Raw genomic sequence first — 14,223 nt, forward strand, 5'->3', positions numbered from 1 at the left:
ATACCATGTAATTGTGACAGTTGTGATGACATGCATCCAATTGTATATTTCCTTAATCGCTAATTAAGTGTTAAATATTAGACATCTCTTATTGCTGAGAAAATATTAACAGTTATTCAAGACACTCCTTTTTATGACTTCAATTAGCACATAGTCATTATGGAGAGTGCTAGATTATTGACATTCATTAATATATGAAGTAATCATCCACTGTAATAATATTATGGAGCAGCTGTTTTCCACTGTTATGTTTAAAGGACAACCGACAGCCATTTTTTTGACGTGACGTCAGATAGGGGATCGTCATCAACTCGAAAACAAGACTTCCTGAATGTTTAGTGTGAGTCTTAAAAGGTAAAATATGGCTATATGCGGTGGACTCCTTGTAAAATACGCTCAGTAGAAGTTATTTAAAGTGATTTTACAAATTATGGACACAACGTGTCCGGAGGCGTCGGTTGTCCTTTCAATCTAAAAAACAACATAATTTCTCCTGCTTGAAAGTTTTGGACTCACAGTATGCCCCACGCCCAATCACATCCACACATGGAAAATATGACTGCTGCATGTTGTGTATTAAATCACCTGTTTTCTCTATGCAGATTAATATTCGAGAGAGAGGGACTGCGGTCACTCTTTCGAGGACTTGGACCCAACCTTGTGGGTGTGGCGCCTTCGAGGTATATCACTCTTTCGGACAATTGGGCTCAGTGCTATTATTAGGCTTTGTGCAGCCGAAATCGCAGAAGGTACTCCTTTATGGTTCAGGTTACTGGCCTAGCCTTATTTATGCCAGGAAATTAGAGCAGCATGTCATTTTCCAAAATAGCTGCACAGAACCTCAGCCCAGAAAAAAGATTCAAAAGAAGCTAACAACATATGTGACGCTACAAAACGTACATTTACATTAAACCGTGACTGTAAAGTGTACGTGAGACTTATGAAAGGGGCTTAGTGGCTCGTAGGAAGCAATGCAAACTTTGCATTGTGCACCTCAATGATAATCGTCTACTGCAGCAAAATCTACAGCCATGCACAATTACCGTAAATTAAGCAAGGTAGAATTTGATTTAAAAAAAAACGTTATACTTTGTGACAATGTTTTTTAGTGTGATTAGGTGTCTCATTGTGCTTCAAGTTGTGAAAAATGGGGCAGGCAACTTTTCAGTTATCTGCCCTGTTGTTCGCTAACTTTTTGTCATGAGTTTTAGACACTGTTTGTACTATAATTTGGGCAAGTTCGGCGGGCCGGATTACAAAGCCTAACGGGCCGTATGTGGCCCGCGGGCCGTAGTTTGCACATGTCTGATCTAGCCACTCATGGCAGCCACATGTTCCCAGTTTGCCTGTGCATCTGTGGGATGCTCCAAATTGTATATTGGATTGGATTGGATGTGCCTGTATTCGTCTCGCAGTGGGGAAATGTACTTTTCACAGCAGCAAATATTAATGAGCATTTCTGAATTTTCTCAGTCTGTTTTGCCACATGACTCACCCAGCTTTTTTGGGAAGATGTTGCAACTATGAAATTATAAGTTCATCATTATTTGCTTCAACCAATCAACTTCATCAGTTTGAAGTTTAAATATCTTGTCTTTGTTGTGTATTAAATGAAGCCTGTATTGAACATGATTTGCAAATCATTGGATTGATCCGTACATCCATCCATTTTCTAATCCGCTTATCCGCCCAAGGGTCGCAAGGCATGCTGGACCCTATCCATTTGGGCATTAGGCAGGGTACACCCTGAATCAGTTGCCGGCCAACCACAAGGCACACATAGACAAACAACCACTTTCGCTCGCACTTACACCTTGGCACAATTTAGTGTTCCATTAAAGGACAACCGACACCACTTTTTTGTTTCCGAACTGACATCAGAAAAACATTTTATAGCATCTAAAATACCCAAAACACGCAGGATAATATTTTTAGTCAAATGCAAAACACCAATAAAAATGACTTCAAGTGTCCAAAAACTATTTCAAATTGAACCCGTAAGTGGCCAGTTTCAGAATGTCCCGCCCCCTTGTTCGTGATGTCAGGGGCGTTCCTTCTGTGACGTGACGTCAGGAATCGTCACCAACTCAAAAACAAAAGGTATATCTTAAAAGGTAAAATCTAGCTATCTTTGTAAAATACGCTCAGTCGAAGTCATTTGAAGCGATTTTACAAATTATGGACACAACTTGTCCGGAGGCTTCGGTTGTCCTTTCAGCTGCCATGGATGATTTTGGAATGTGGGAGGAAACCAGAGTACCGGGAGAAGACCATCAGAGGCATATGATGAGCATGTAAACTCTCCACAGAAAGTCCGTAGCCGGAATCAAACCCTGCACCTGTGCACCGCGAGGCAGACATGCTCAAACCGTTGCATTTCTTTTTAATTTATGTCTCACTCAACGTCCAGGCATCGTTGGATTTTGGTTAGTACATCTTAATCGGAAGTGCACACATACTTCATCATTAATAGAAAGTGTGTGCACTTCCTAATAAGATGTTGTAATCAAATTCCCGCCCCCCAGTAGCTCACGTGGAAAATTGTGGCCCTCTCCACCATTAAAATATATATTTTTTTCTACATCTAAGCATGGAAACCAGTCTTTCCACAACCCACCTCCATTAATCCTCATCCCCATATTTGCCACAGGGCGATCTACTTTGCTACTTACTCAACAGCCAAGGAGAAGCTGAATGGCGTGCTGGAGGCAGACTCCACTCAGGTGCACATGGTGTCCGCTGGAATGGCAGGTAACCAGGAGCACCCTCCTCCACCCCACTGTCTATTTGTCTGTCTGTCTGGATAACTGGCTTTCTGTCAGTCAGTCTGCCTGAGAATTGTCTCGACACGATGGGTTTCTTGACAGATAGGCCAAAGAAAGAATTCATATTAACCAGATAAATAATGTTTCCTGATGTTGAATTACTCGACCTCCACCCATCACTCATCTACATGTGTGGGTTCATCAAAACTGCATACCTTCGTTAATATTTCAAGAAATGCTAAAGCTAGTAATAACTATATCGTGGTTTTACTTCCACTAATAGATAAAAAAAGGTGAACCAGAAAGCACAATTTAGACTCTAAGGATCAGTCAAAAGTCTGTAGTGAAAGTTAAAAAAAAAGGTTCATAAAACTTTCTGTCATAATTTACGATCTAAAAGAAATGCGTCTGAAAAAGGCATGTTTTTGAAAAAAGGCTAGTGGAACCTTAAAGTTCAAACTGTTGTTTTTATACAGAAGTTTTACATCCCCATTTATGAGTTAGCATTAGTAAGCAAAAATAAATGTGAGTGTATTTATTCAATTTTGAAAACAGTAACCTTAGTTGCGGAGTTTACTACCTTTAGCGTGAAAATTAAAGTAACTTTGACTGAGTGAGTTCGATCAGACCAACATTGCAGTATTCCCTCATTTCGTGGACACTCCATGACAAGTAAAAGTTGTCTGTAGAATGAAATTGAGGTCAATTTACGCGATGAAGTGTTTTCTCTTGTCTTTGCACCTCATGTGTCAATGCGTAATTTGATAATTGTTGGACGCAGAAAAAAAACCAACTCATTTTGAGCATTCAATAAAAAATGTACTGCACATTAGGTGTATCTAACAAAAGCACTGAAAGGTTCAGTGTATTTTATACTTGAAAATTAAATAAAGTAACTTCTTATACATGATTTACTGGGTTAAGAAAAAAAGGTGAAGCCACTCTAGCACTATGCACTTGTAGTTCTTTATGTAGCACTTGAAGGAGTCTTGGCACTATGAGAATGATTTTTGACAGCTCTCGATTTTCAGTAAAATGATGACAAAGTGGATTTTCTGTCTTGCGCAATATCTTTGTCACTTTGAAAAGCATGTAATCTCTGAAAATTTTGACGTTTGAAATTTGAGATTCCACTATGCCATCGCAAGTTCTTGTCCTTGGAATTTGTCGACATTTCTCTGACTCAGATGGTGGAACAGTAAATCATTGCGTGATGGCTTCTCCAGCCCACATGATTGAGTGTCAATGTGGCGGGGCAAACATCTTAACTAATATGCAGTTTGTTTGTTCAATTGGGTAAAACTCCACAAGGTCCTTAAAGTTTAGGTTGTGCTTATCAGAAATTATTGGAAGAAAAAAAATCAGAATATCATTTCATTTTTTTTCGTCACCATCATCCTTCCCTCTTTATTCCATGATTATTTTATTATTATTATTATTATTATTATTACTTTGATGCCTCCTAAGAGAGCTATAAATGGTTTCAATATCCCTTACTTATACAATGTGGTCTGGGCCCCCTTCTTTGCTCTGTCTGTATAGAGGAAAGAGCACGGCCCCCAGTGGTCAACAGGGGCCCCTGGCACTCGGGCGGACACGTCAGGTAGCTCCTCATTTCATTCCACTGGTATGATGGTATTTTTAATTAGTGTTAGCAAGCTGTGGCTTTTAATTGTAATGATTATTGCATTGCTTCCAGCAATGTTTTCGCTTCTCGTTTGTATTTTCCTCTGTTGCTTTCCCTGAGCACTTTCTCACCTCCTCTGTGAACGTTCGGACATCTCTGGATGCGAGTCTGTGTGTGTATGTGTGTGCGCGTGCGTGTGTATGTGTGCGTGCTTGTGTGCGTGCCCAGGCGGCGCAGGAGTCTGTGATTAGCACGCTGGCATCACACTGCAGAGGTCGCAAGTTCAAGTCCTCCTCTGGCATCCCTGTGTTCTCACTGGGATTGTGTGGGTCCTCCGGTTTCCTCCCACATTTCCAAAACATGCATGGCAGGCAGATTGAACACTCCAAATAATCCCTAGGTGTGAGTGCAGATGATTGTTTGACTCTGCGTGCCCTGCAATTGGCTGGCAACCAATTCAGGGTGTACCCGCCTAGTGCCCGAAGACGGCTACGATAGGCTCCAGCACCCCCGCGACCCTAATGAGGATACAGTGGTCTAGAAAATGGATGGATGGAAACAGTAACCTTGTCACTGATACAGAACAAATATTCAATGGCACCATTTCATAATTTTTGTTCATTGAGGCAATTGGTGTTCTTTTAAAGATGCACTCATGCCGCTTCATATTTCACAACACAGCAACAGTTCTATTTTCAAGGCACAAATGCACGCTCAAACGGGCCAAGCATCATGTGAGAGGGATCATATCGAGTTGGCAAGGTTCACCTGCTGAATACTTCCTCATGGACGCATCTGGACCGCACCCTTGCGCCATTTACGCGTTTTGACAGCCACTGGCGCAAGTCTATTGCAATACAATACATGATCTCCGCCACATATGACATGCCTCTGTGACAATAGCTAAAGAAACTAATTTAGTTAAACAGCAATTCAGTATCAAGAAATATATATATATATATATATATATATATATATATATATATATATATATATATATATATATATATATATATATATATATATACAGTAAAGTCTCGTTATATCGATATCGGATATATCGATAGTCCCGGTTATATCGATACTATTTCTATGCACGCACGGAGAAAATTACATGCAAATAGGGTCGGATATATCGATAGTCCCGGTTATATCGATATTTTTTCGGACTCCCTTGAATATCGATATAACGAGACTTTACTGTATATACACACACACACACAGTGGGGCATTGGCTTACAAACTTAATTGGTTCCCAGACAGTGTATAATGCGAAGTGTGTATCCCCAAAATTAATTTCCCATAGGAAACCATTAAAATGAGAATAATCCAGTCCCAGGTCTCCATAAAATATAATTTTCAACTAAATAAGCCTTAAAACTACACACAACATACCTTATTCTATGTATAATAAATGTGCTATTGTATTCTGATGAAAGAAATACACTGCACTGTATAATAAAGTCACTTTATTTACATTTGTGATCGTCGTTGATGGCTCTTAATTGACACCTGTTACTTTCTGGCTTGTAAAGTCTTGCGACACTGAGGCATCACATTATCATTCATCATGTTGATGATTCTCATAGCCACAGTCTTCTGGATGGAACTGTTCAATAAAAGTCTGCACATCACAAATTCTTCCATGCTGCTTTCAAGGATCGAAGGGTAACATCATGCCAAGCCTTTTCTAGCAGCTCAGCAGGCAGCAGAGACGTAGGTGTTGCCAGAGATTTTATTACAACAAAAGGTGCGAGTCCGATGATTCCACGGACCCGGCAAAAGAAGACGGGCGGGGCGATCCGTCCAGCCTATCAAGCTAGGCAAAATAAAATGGCACGCAGGGTTAAAAACACACGTGATCCCGAAAAGCAACAAACTTACGCCATCGCGGCTAACAATCACCTCGGGCGAAGCAAACTCTTGTGCTGGCAAGTCCACGACACTGGCGAGGCGTGAGGCGTCGTAATCATGTCACTGGTGAGGTGACAGCGACTCGTTGAAACGTCCCAGTATTGGTGATCAGGGAATTGACATCAGCTGGCGGAGGTCGGGAGCGGCGGCCCTGACCCAGCTGTCAACTCGCACGTGACAATTAGTCACGTGAAAGCATCAACTGAACAACGCCTTTATGTAAAGCTTTCAGGCGAAGGATGGTAGCAATGGTGGACTTAGCATACCGGGCTTTTTATTTGTAGAATGGTAGTAGAAAGTTACTCTCAGGGACGTGACACACAGCGTAGGAAATGTGTCAGGCTGAGCGGTGTGCACTGATGATGCCACAAACGCACACCTCATTCATGTTTCTCAATGATCTCCTTCTCCTCGACTGTAATTTTGTTTTGTGTCTTCTTCGGCTGAACACAAGCATGTGGTGGGGTCGCTTTTGGTCCCATAACGGCAAAAGTATCGTTGAAGACGATCGATGTGTGCACTCATAGAAAGGGGGTGTGGAAAGGTAGGCCGGCTGGGGCGCTGTTCGGTCGTGTGCTTTGGTGTTCTTCCGCCGAAGATTAATCCGCCAGCCATGGTGGGGGGGTGTGTATCGTGAAAATAGTGCTTAATCCAAGGTTTAATGTTCATAAATGTAACGTTCGTAAACCGAAAAGTTCTTAAAGGGCAACCGACGTCACTTTTTTGTTTTTTAACTGACATCAGAAAAACGTTTTATAGCATCTAAAATACCCAAAACACGCCGTATGATTTTTTTATTCAAATGCAAAACACCAATAAAAATGACTTGGTGTCCAAAATCTGCAAAAAATTGAGCTGCAAATTGGGTATTTTCAGAAAGTCCCGCCCACAGTTCGTGACGGCACGCCAAGACGTCTTGCATTGCTGGAGAATCCAAACAATGGCTTCAGATTTGGAGAATATGCTTTCTTGTTACACATCCAGTTATGAATATGATTCAAATAGTTCTGAAGAGGAAAGCAGACACGTTTGCAATCGATTAAAGAATTTAACATTGGGGCAACAATGGATCACCAGAAAAAAGGCACAAAATGGCGACCTCCAGTGGCCACCTCCGCTTCCACAGGCTGATAATTTCCTTATATGGAGCTTGGAGTCCCTCTTCTGCCGTCTTTTGGATGCAACACTGTTCTCAGACCAAACATGTACAGCAAAATACATTGACGTGATGGAAGGATGCCACAATGTGTCAGGGGGCGGTCCTTTTGTGACGTCATGTACGAACTCGTCACCAACTCAAAAACAAGACTTGCTGAATATTCAGACCGAGTCTTAAAACGTAAAATATAGCTATATGCGGTGGAATCTTATTAAGATACGCTCAGTCATTTGAAGCCATTTTACAAATTATGGACACAACTTGTCCGGAGACGTCGGTTGTCCTTTAAGGCTTAAGGCAAGGTGTTCGTAAACCGAGGCCCCACTGTATGTGTGTGTGTGTATATATGTGTGTGTGTGTGTGTGTGTGTATATATACACACACACACATACACTGTATATGTATGTCATATACAGTAAGATGAATGCAGCCATGTCCAGAGACATCCTGGATGAAAACCTGTTCCAGAGTGCTTTTGACCTCAGACTGGGATGGCGTTTCATCAAATATCAAAGGAGTGGCTTCAGAACAACCATGTCAATGTTGGTGAGTGGCGCAGCCAGAATTGAATCCCATTGAACATCTCTGGAGAGATCTGAAAATGGCTGTGCATCAAAGCTCCCCATCCAACCTGATGGAGCTTGAGAGATGCTGTAAAGAGGAATCGGAAAACTGCCCAAAAATAGATGTGCCAAACTTGTAGCAACCTATTCAACAAGACTTGACGCTGTAATTGCTTGCAAAAGTGCTTCTACAAAGTATTAAGAAAACATTCTGAATACCTGCACAGGTGATTAAAACATATATGTATAATAAGTGTGTTTGTTTGTGCGTGTGCGTGTGTGTGTGTGTGTGTGTGTGTGTGTGTGTGTGTGTGTGTGTGTGTGTGTGTGCGTGTGTATGTGTGTGTGTGTGTGCATAGGCTTGTTTATTCAGTTCTTGACCTGCAACTGGAATTTTGATCTGGCCTCTTTTTGGTCTGCATTTTTGTTGGCTCATCGAATAGCGAAGAATAAAGGGTGGGATGAATTCGCCATAACGTGGGAGTCGACTACTGCAAAAAAAGTGAAACTAAATAAATTAACATATGAAAGGGGATGGGTTCTTGAGTCGGGGAAAGAGCCAACTTTACAGAAGGTTCTGGATTGGGTCGGGTGGGTGTATGTGACTCCTGCTTGTGTGTGATTGTGGTCCAGAAAAGCCTGTGTCTATTTTAGGGCTTTACTGTAAAGCTTTCACCCCTGCGTGATTGGGTGGGACACCCCCCGTCATCCGAGCCCCCCATATCTGCAGGCTACTAGCTGCAGCGGGGAGGAGCTGGAGGAGCTTTGCCCCTCCCCCGTGAGTACACGCCATGGACGCGAATTTCTACTTCTTCCCTCTTTATCTTCCTCCTTGTCTTTCTCTTTCTATTCTTCTCTTAAACCGACCTGCGCCATCATCGGGCTCATGCACCAAGATGTTAGATGGGACCAAATTCCCATTGGCTCTGGTCTTAGCTCTTCTGCAAATGGCCTCACTCAATTATACTGCACTTCCCACTTCACAGTAAAGAAAATACATACAATGGCATCTTCATGGTGGGCTTTTACATTTAACATTCTCTGAAAAGAAAGGCGTATCAAATATACAGAAGTTTACACAATGTACAGAGGTGAGAGCCACCTTCGACACCAGGAACACAAGTCCCTTTGAATCTCAGAAGCCAAAGTTCAGGAAAGTTGATTATTATATTCGGGTTTCATCAGTAAATATTTCAGGAAATACTTGTACCTCTATAGTCTTTGTCTCCGTGAAAACTATAATCACTTTTTAAATGTTTTAAACATGCTGATGCCCATTTATACTTAGGAAAAAATTCATGGTGGAGGGGGTGGGCGGGCAAACCCTTCTTTGCTGTTCCGGTTCCAATCAACCAGGAAAAGTGAAGAATCATAATACTAATCTGTGCATATGGTGCAAACCTACATAAAGACATTTCCTTTCTGTGACTACATTTGGAAGTCAATTGGGAGTTCCATGAAATCCACAAAAAGGTCTGTTGACCCTATACTTGCATAGAACAGATCTGTGTTTGGGGATATAATGTAGTCTTTCCAACTGACTCTAGGCCTGTCTGAACTTGATTGCTCTTTTTTTAGGGTTCACAGCCATCACAGCCACCAATCCCATTTGGCTGATAAAGACACGCATGCAGCTTGACTCCAGGTGAGAAACAAGAAAAGCAGCATTGGATGTTGTCTTTGTGGGAACATGTTCATTTTCGTCTGGTTGTGACTGCAGGAACCGGGGCGAACGTCGCATGAATGCCCTTGACTGTGTTCGGCGGGTGTACCAGTTGGACGGATTGCGAGGTTTTTACAAGGGCATGTCGGCGTCGTACGCGGGCATCTCTGAGACGGTTATCCATTTTGTCATCTATGAAAGCATCAAACGGAAGTTGCTACAGTTGAGGACTCAGACTGGCATGGAGGCTGAGGAGGAGTGTGTCAAAGATGCCTCAGACTTCGTTGGGATGATGCTCGCTGCAGCCACTTCCAAAACCTGCGCCACCACCATTGCATACCCCCACGGTAACGAGAGCCAATTGTCACTCAACCGATTTGTAAAAGGATTTATGGAACTGCATACCTGCTAGATACAGAGATTTTATTCAACCACAAGAGGAATTCACACTACCAGTCGTAAAGAACACAAAAATATAAATCAATATAAAATAGAAGTAAAAATAGACATATTCAGCATAGTATGTGTGAGGTTTTTTATTCACACAAATATAAAGTCAGAATTTGAGTGAGGTATGGGTCTTGATTACAAGGTGCGAGTTTGCGTTTAAATTTGGAGTGCCGATCACTGATCAGGAAGTTGAAATGAACCGATCACAAAATGGATTGGATTTCCCTTTATTAGTCTTGCAGTGGAGAAATTTACATACAGAAGGAGATTCAACTCCCACCTCCGGAAGAACTTTTCACGTCCCGTGGGAGTTGGGGGACATTGAGTCAGAATGGACCATGTTCCGTACCTGCCTTGCTGAGGCAGCCAATCGAAATTGTGGCCGTAAGGTGGTTGGTGCCTGTCGTGGCGGCAAGTTGCCGCAGGTGGACACCAGTGGTAGGGGTGACGTCGAGCTAAAGAAGGAGTCCTATCGGGCCTATATGGCCTGTGGGAACCCTGAGACAGCTGACAGGTATCAATGCGGCTTCGGTGGTCGCCGAGGCAAAAACTCAGGCATGGGAGGAATTCGGTGAGGCCACGGAAGCCGAAGAAATTCTGGTCCACCATCTGGCGTCTCAGGAGGGGAAAGCAGTGTGTGTTAGCGGTGCACTGTGAGGATGACTCTGAGATGGGCTCTCCGATCTCTGTGGTTGAAGTCACCTATGTGGTTAAAAAGCTCCTCGGTGGCAAGGCCCCTGGGGTGGATGAGATCCGCCCGGAGTTCCTCAAGTCTGTGAATGTTGCGGGGCTGTCTTGGCTGACACGCCTCTGCAACATCGCGTGGTCATCGGGGAGAGTGCCTTTGGATTGGCAGACCAGGGTGGTGGTCCCCCTTTTTAAAAAGGGGAACTGGAGGGTGTGTTCCAACACTTAGCAGGGTACTCGAGGGTGCATGGGAATTCGCCCAACCAGTCTACTTGTACTTTGTGGACTTGGAGAAGGCGTTTGACCATGTCCCTCGAGGAGTTCTGTGGAGTATGGAGTATTCTCCGCAGTATGGTGTACTGGAACGCCTGATATGGGCCATTCAGTCCCTATATGACCGATGTCAGACTCTGCCAAGGCTGCCCCTTGTCACCATTCTGTTCATAACCTTTATGGATAGAATTTCTAGGTGCAGCCGAAGCGTTGAAGTGTTCCGTTTTGGTGGCCTCAGTATAGCACCTGTGCTTTTTGCAGATGATGTGGTACTTTTGGGGCCTTCAAGCGGGGCTCTCCAACTCTCTCTGGAGCGTTTTGCAGCCGATTGTGAAGCGGTTGGAATGAGAATCAGCACCTCCAAATCCGAGATAATGGTTGTCAGTCGGGAAAGGATGGAGTGCCCTCTCTGGGTCGAGGAGGAGATCTTGCCTCAAGTGGAGGAGTTCAAATATCTGGGGGTCTTGTTCATGAATGAGTGTACGAGGGAGCAAGAAATCGATAGGTGGATTGGTGCGGCGTCTTCTGTGATGCAGACTTTGTACCGATCTGTCGTGGTGAAGAAGGAGCTGAGCCAAAAAGCAAAGCTCTCAATCTACCGGTCGATCTCCGTCCCAACCCTCATCTATGGTCACGAGCTATGGGTCGTGACCGAAAGAACGAGATCGCGGATACATGCGTCCGAAATGAGCTTTCTCCCTAGGGTGTCCGGGCTCTCCCTTAGAGATAAGGTGAGAAGCTCGGTCATCCGGGAGGGGCTCAAAGTCGAGCCGGTTCTCCTCCACATAGAGAGGAGCCAGTTGAGGTGGCTTGGGCATCTGATTAGGATTCCCCCTGGACGCCTCCCTGGTGAGCTGTTCCGGGCTTCCCCCACTGGCAGGAGACCCAGGACACACTGAAGAGAGTATGTCTCCCAGCTGGCCTGGGAACACCTCGGGATCTACCAGGACGAGCTGGAAGAAGTGGCTGGAACCCAACCCAACCCTGGATGAGCGGCAGAAAATGGATGGATGGATGGTTTTATGAAATGCTAAGATTATGTCTTTAGTTTCATTTCTCAAGTACTAATCTAAGTGTCATTCCTCCACTTTCAAACTGCAGAGGTCATCCGCACAAGGCTACGAGAAGAAGGGAGCAAATACCGCTCCTTCTTCCAAACTCTGCTGACCGTGCCCAGAGAGGAGGGTTACCGGGCACTCTACCGCGGCCTCACCACACACCTTGTTAGACAGATTCCCAACACGGCCATCATGATGTGTACGTATGAAGTGGTGGTCTACTTGTTTGGCCGTTAGCGGCCACACCTGTGCTCCTTCCAACTGTGTACAGACTCAGACATTTTGGCAAGGAGCAAATGACGACCAAAGGACAACCCAAGAAGCTGAAATGGACCGCCAGAGTATAGACAAGTCACAGTCACACCTGAAAGGAGGGAAACCCTTTGGTACTATTTTAACCCATAGACTGTAAGTTTCCCGTCTTTTGGCTTCACTGAAGAGACAGATTGCTGTATGTTGCCTTTGGTAAGAAACAAAGATGCCCAAACAGAAGGAGCCTCTGAAAAGAAGTTAATGAGCACAATTGAATCGCCTTGCGTGTTGTTTCTCGAAATGATTGATTGGTAAATTGTTGCTTTTCATTCAAATAGAGAACATTTCAGAGGGGGGAAGGGCTTGAACACGACTGCAGTGGGCAGGGAAAATTGAAATAAAAGGATTAGAATTGGTGAATCAGAATCAGAAAGCCTTGAATTGTCCCACAATGGGGACATCTGCAGTCCACAGCAGCAATTTGGTCGAAAGGGGGTGGGGTGGGGGTGAAAAGATAAAAACAAGATATTCTAAGCATAATAAAAATATCAAAATAATGAGTTTGTATGCTGTAACAAATGTGCAAAAATGTTTCATAAAAAACTAGATAGTGCAAGTAAAAAAAGCATATTGATATACTGTATGTTACTGTTTTGCATCAACATAAGGTGGCTGTGCTATTTACAGTACAAGAGTCCAGGTTTTTTTTTCCATTCACATGTGAGGATTAAGAAGCCTGACAGCAGTACCTCTCCTTGCAGCGCGGGTGTAACAGTCTCTGGCTGAAATGTCACTATTCAAAACTGAAGATGATTATTTATTTATTTTTAAATGAAGCAATTTTCTGTTTTTGTGTTCAGACAAAACAACAGTTCAGTGGGGCCCTATGATAAAGGTGATCATGGAAAAAAATCTGTTGATTATTGAAACTAAAGTCTTTTTCAGTTGCCAGTTGAAAACTGAAAGGAAAATTATATACATTGAAAACCAAAACTTTTGTTACACAGCTGAATCCTAACCAAATGCACAAGAATATAAAACAACACAATGAACTCCAAAGAAAATACCCCTGAACATTCCCGTCTTTATTTATTTTTTACTTTTTAAAACGTTATAATCCTACATGGTGCTAACATCATTGCAACTGAACAAAAAAGGACAGGATTGATTGCTGCTTTGTTTTAGTAACTGCATGACAGGTCAATGGTGACGAAATGGCTAACTTTACGAAGGCAGGTTGTCGAAACTCCGCTCGCATTCAGCAGAATTGTTGCCTTGCCCATTTTTTGAGGTCATAATTTGCAAAATGGCTTCACGTCGCTTTGGGGACATCTCCATAAAACGATGTAGAGCAGAGGTCGGGAACCTTTGGCTCGCGAGCCATATATGGCTCTTTTGATGATTGCATATGGCTCGCCGATAAAACTAAATACATATTGTCGTTTTTTTTCGCCGTTCGTTTCCCGTTGGGGCTGCAGTTGGCGGAAAGCGCAATTTTGATTGGATGACACTGACCTAGAATGGCCGAAAACGCCATTTTGATTGGATGATAGTGGCCGTCATGTTGAAACAGGTAAACGCCCAACTAGTGCACTTCACGCCCAACTTGTGCACTTCAGCGTGAATGCACCGGAGCATTAGAGGAAAGAAAATGTTCTAAATGTTTCTAAATATTTTACTTTTATAGCACTCTTAGTCAAAAAGGTTCCCGACCCCTAATGTAGAGGAACACCTCTTGTCCAAATAATTTCATCTTCAGTTTATCTGCACATTCAGTTGTGGTCTACATCTTCCTTTTGGACTTTCTGTTCA

At 43.2% G+C, this 14,223-nt stretch overlaps 1 protein-coding gene across 2 annotated transcripts in view; it reads left to right on the top strand.

Moving 5' to 3' along the window:
• slc25a36a (solute carrier family 25 member 36a) overlaps positions 1 to 13,045 on the top strand; it is a 17,585-nt gene extending 4,540 nt beyond the window's left edge. For both annotated transcript variants that reach the window (XM_089008190.1, XM_089008191.1), the window contains 5 exons: positions 603 to 680; positions 2,651 to 2,751; positions 9,607 to 9,673; positions 9,749 to 10,038; positions 12,203 to 13,045. In XM_089008190.1, coding sequence (XP_088864316.1) covers positions 603 to 680; positions 2,651 to 2,751; positions 9,607 to 9,673; positions 9,749 to 10,038; positions 12,203 to 12,396 — 730 coding nt within the window. In that variant the 3' untranslated portion in view covers positions 12,397 to 13,045. The remainder of the gene's footprint in view (positions 1 to 602; positions 681 to 2,650; positions 2,752 to 9,606; positions 9,674 to 9,748; positions 10,039 to 12,202) is intronic.
• The last annotated feature ends 1,178 nt before the right edge of the window (positions 13,046 to 14,223 follow it).

The sequence above is a fragment of the Hippocampus bargibanti genome, linkage group LG11 (assembly GCF_051943395.1).
Source record: "Hippocampus bargibanti isolate YZ-2025 linkage group LG11, ASM5194339v1, whole genome shotgun sequence".
NCBI classification, from domain to species: Eukaryota; Metazoa; Chordata; class Actinopteri; order Syngnathiformes; family Syngnathidae; genus Hippocampus; species Hippocampus bargibanti.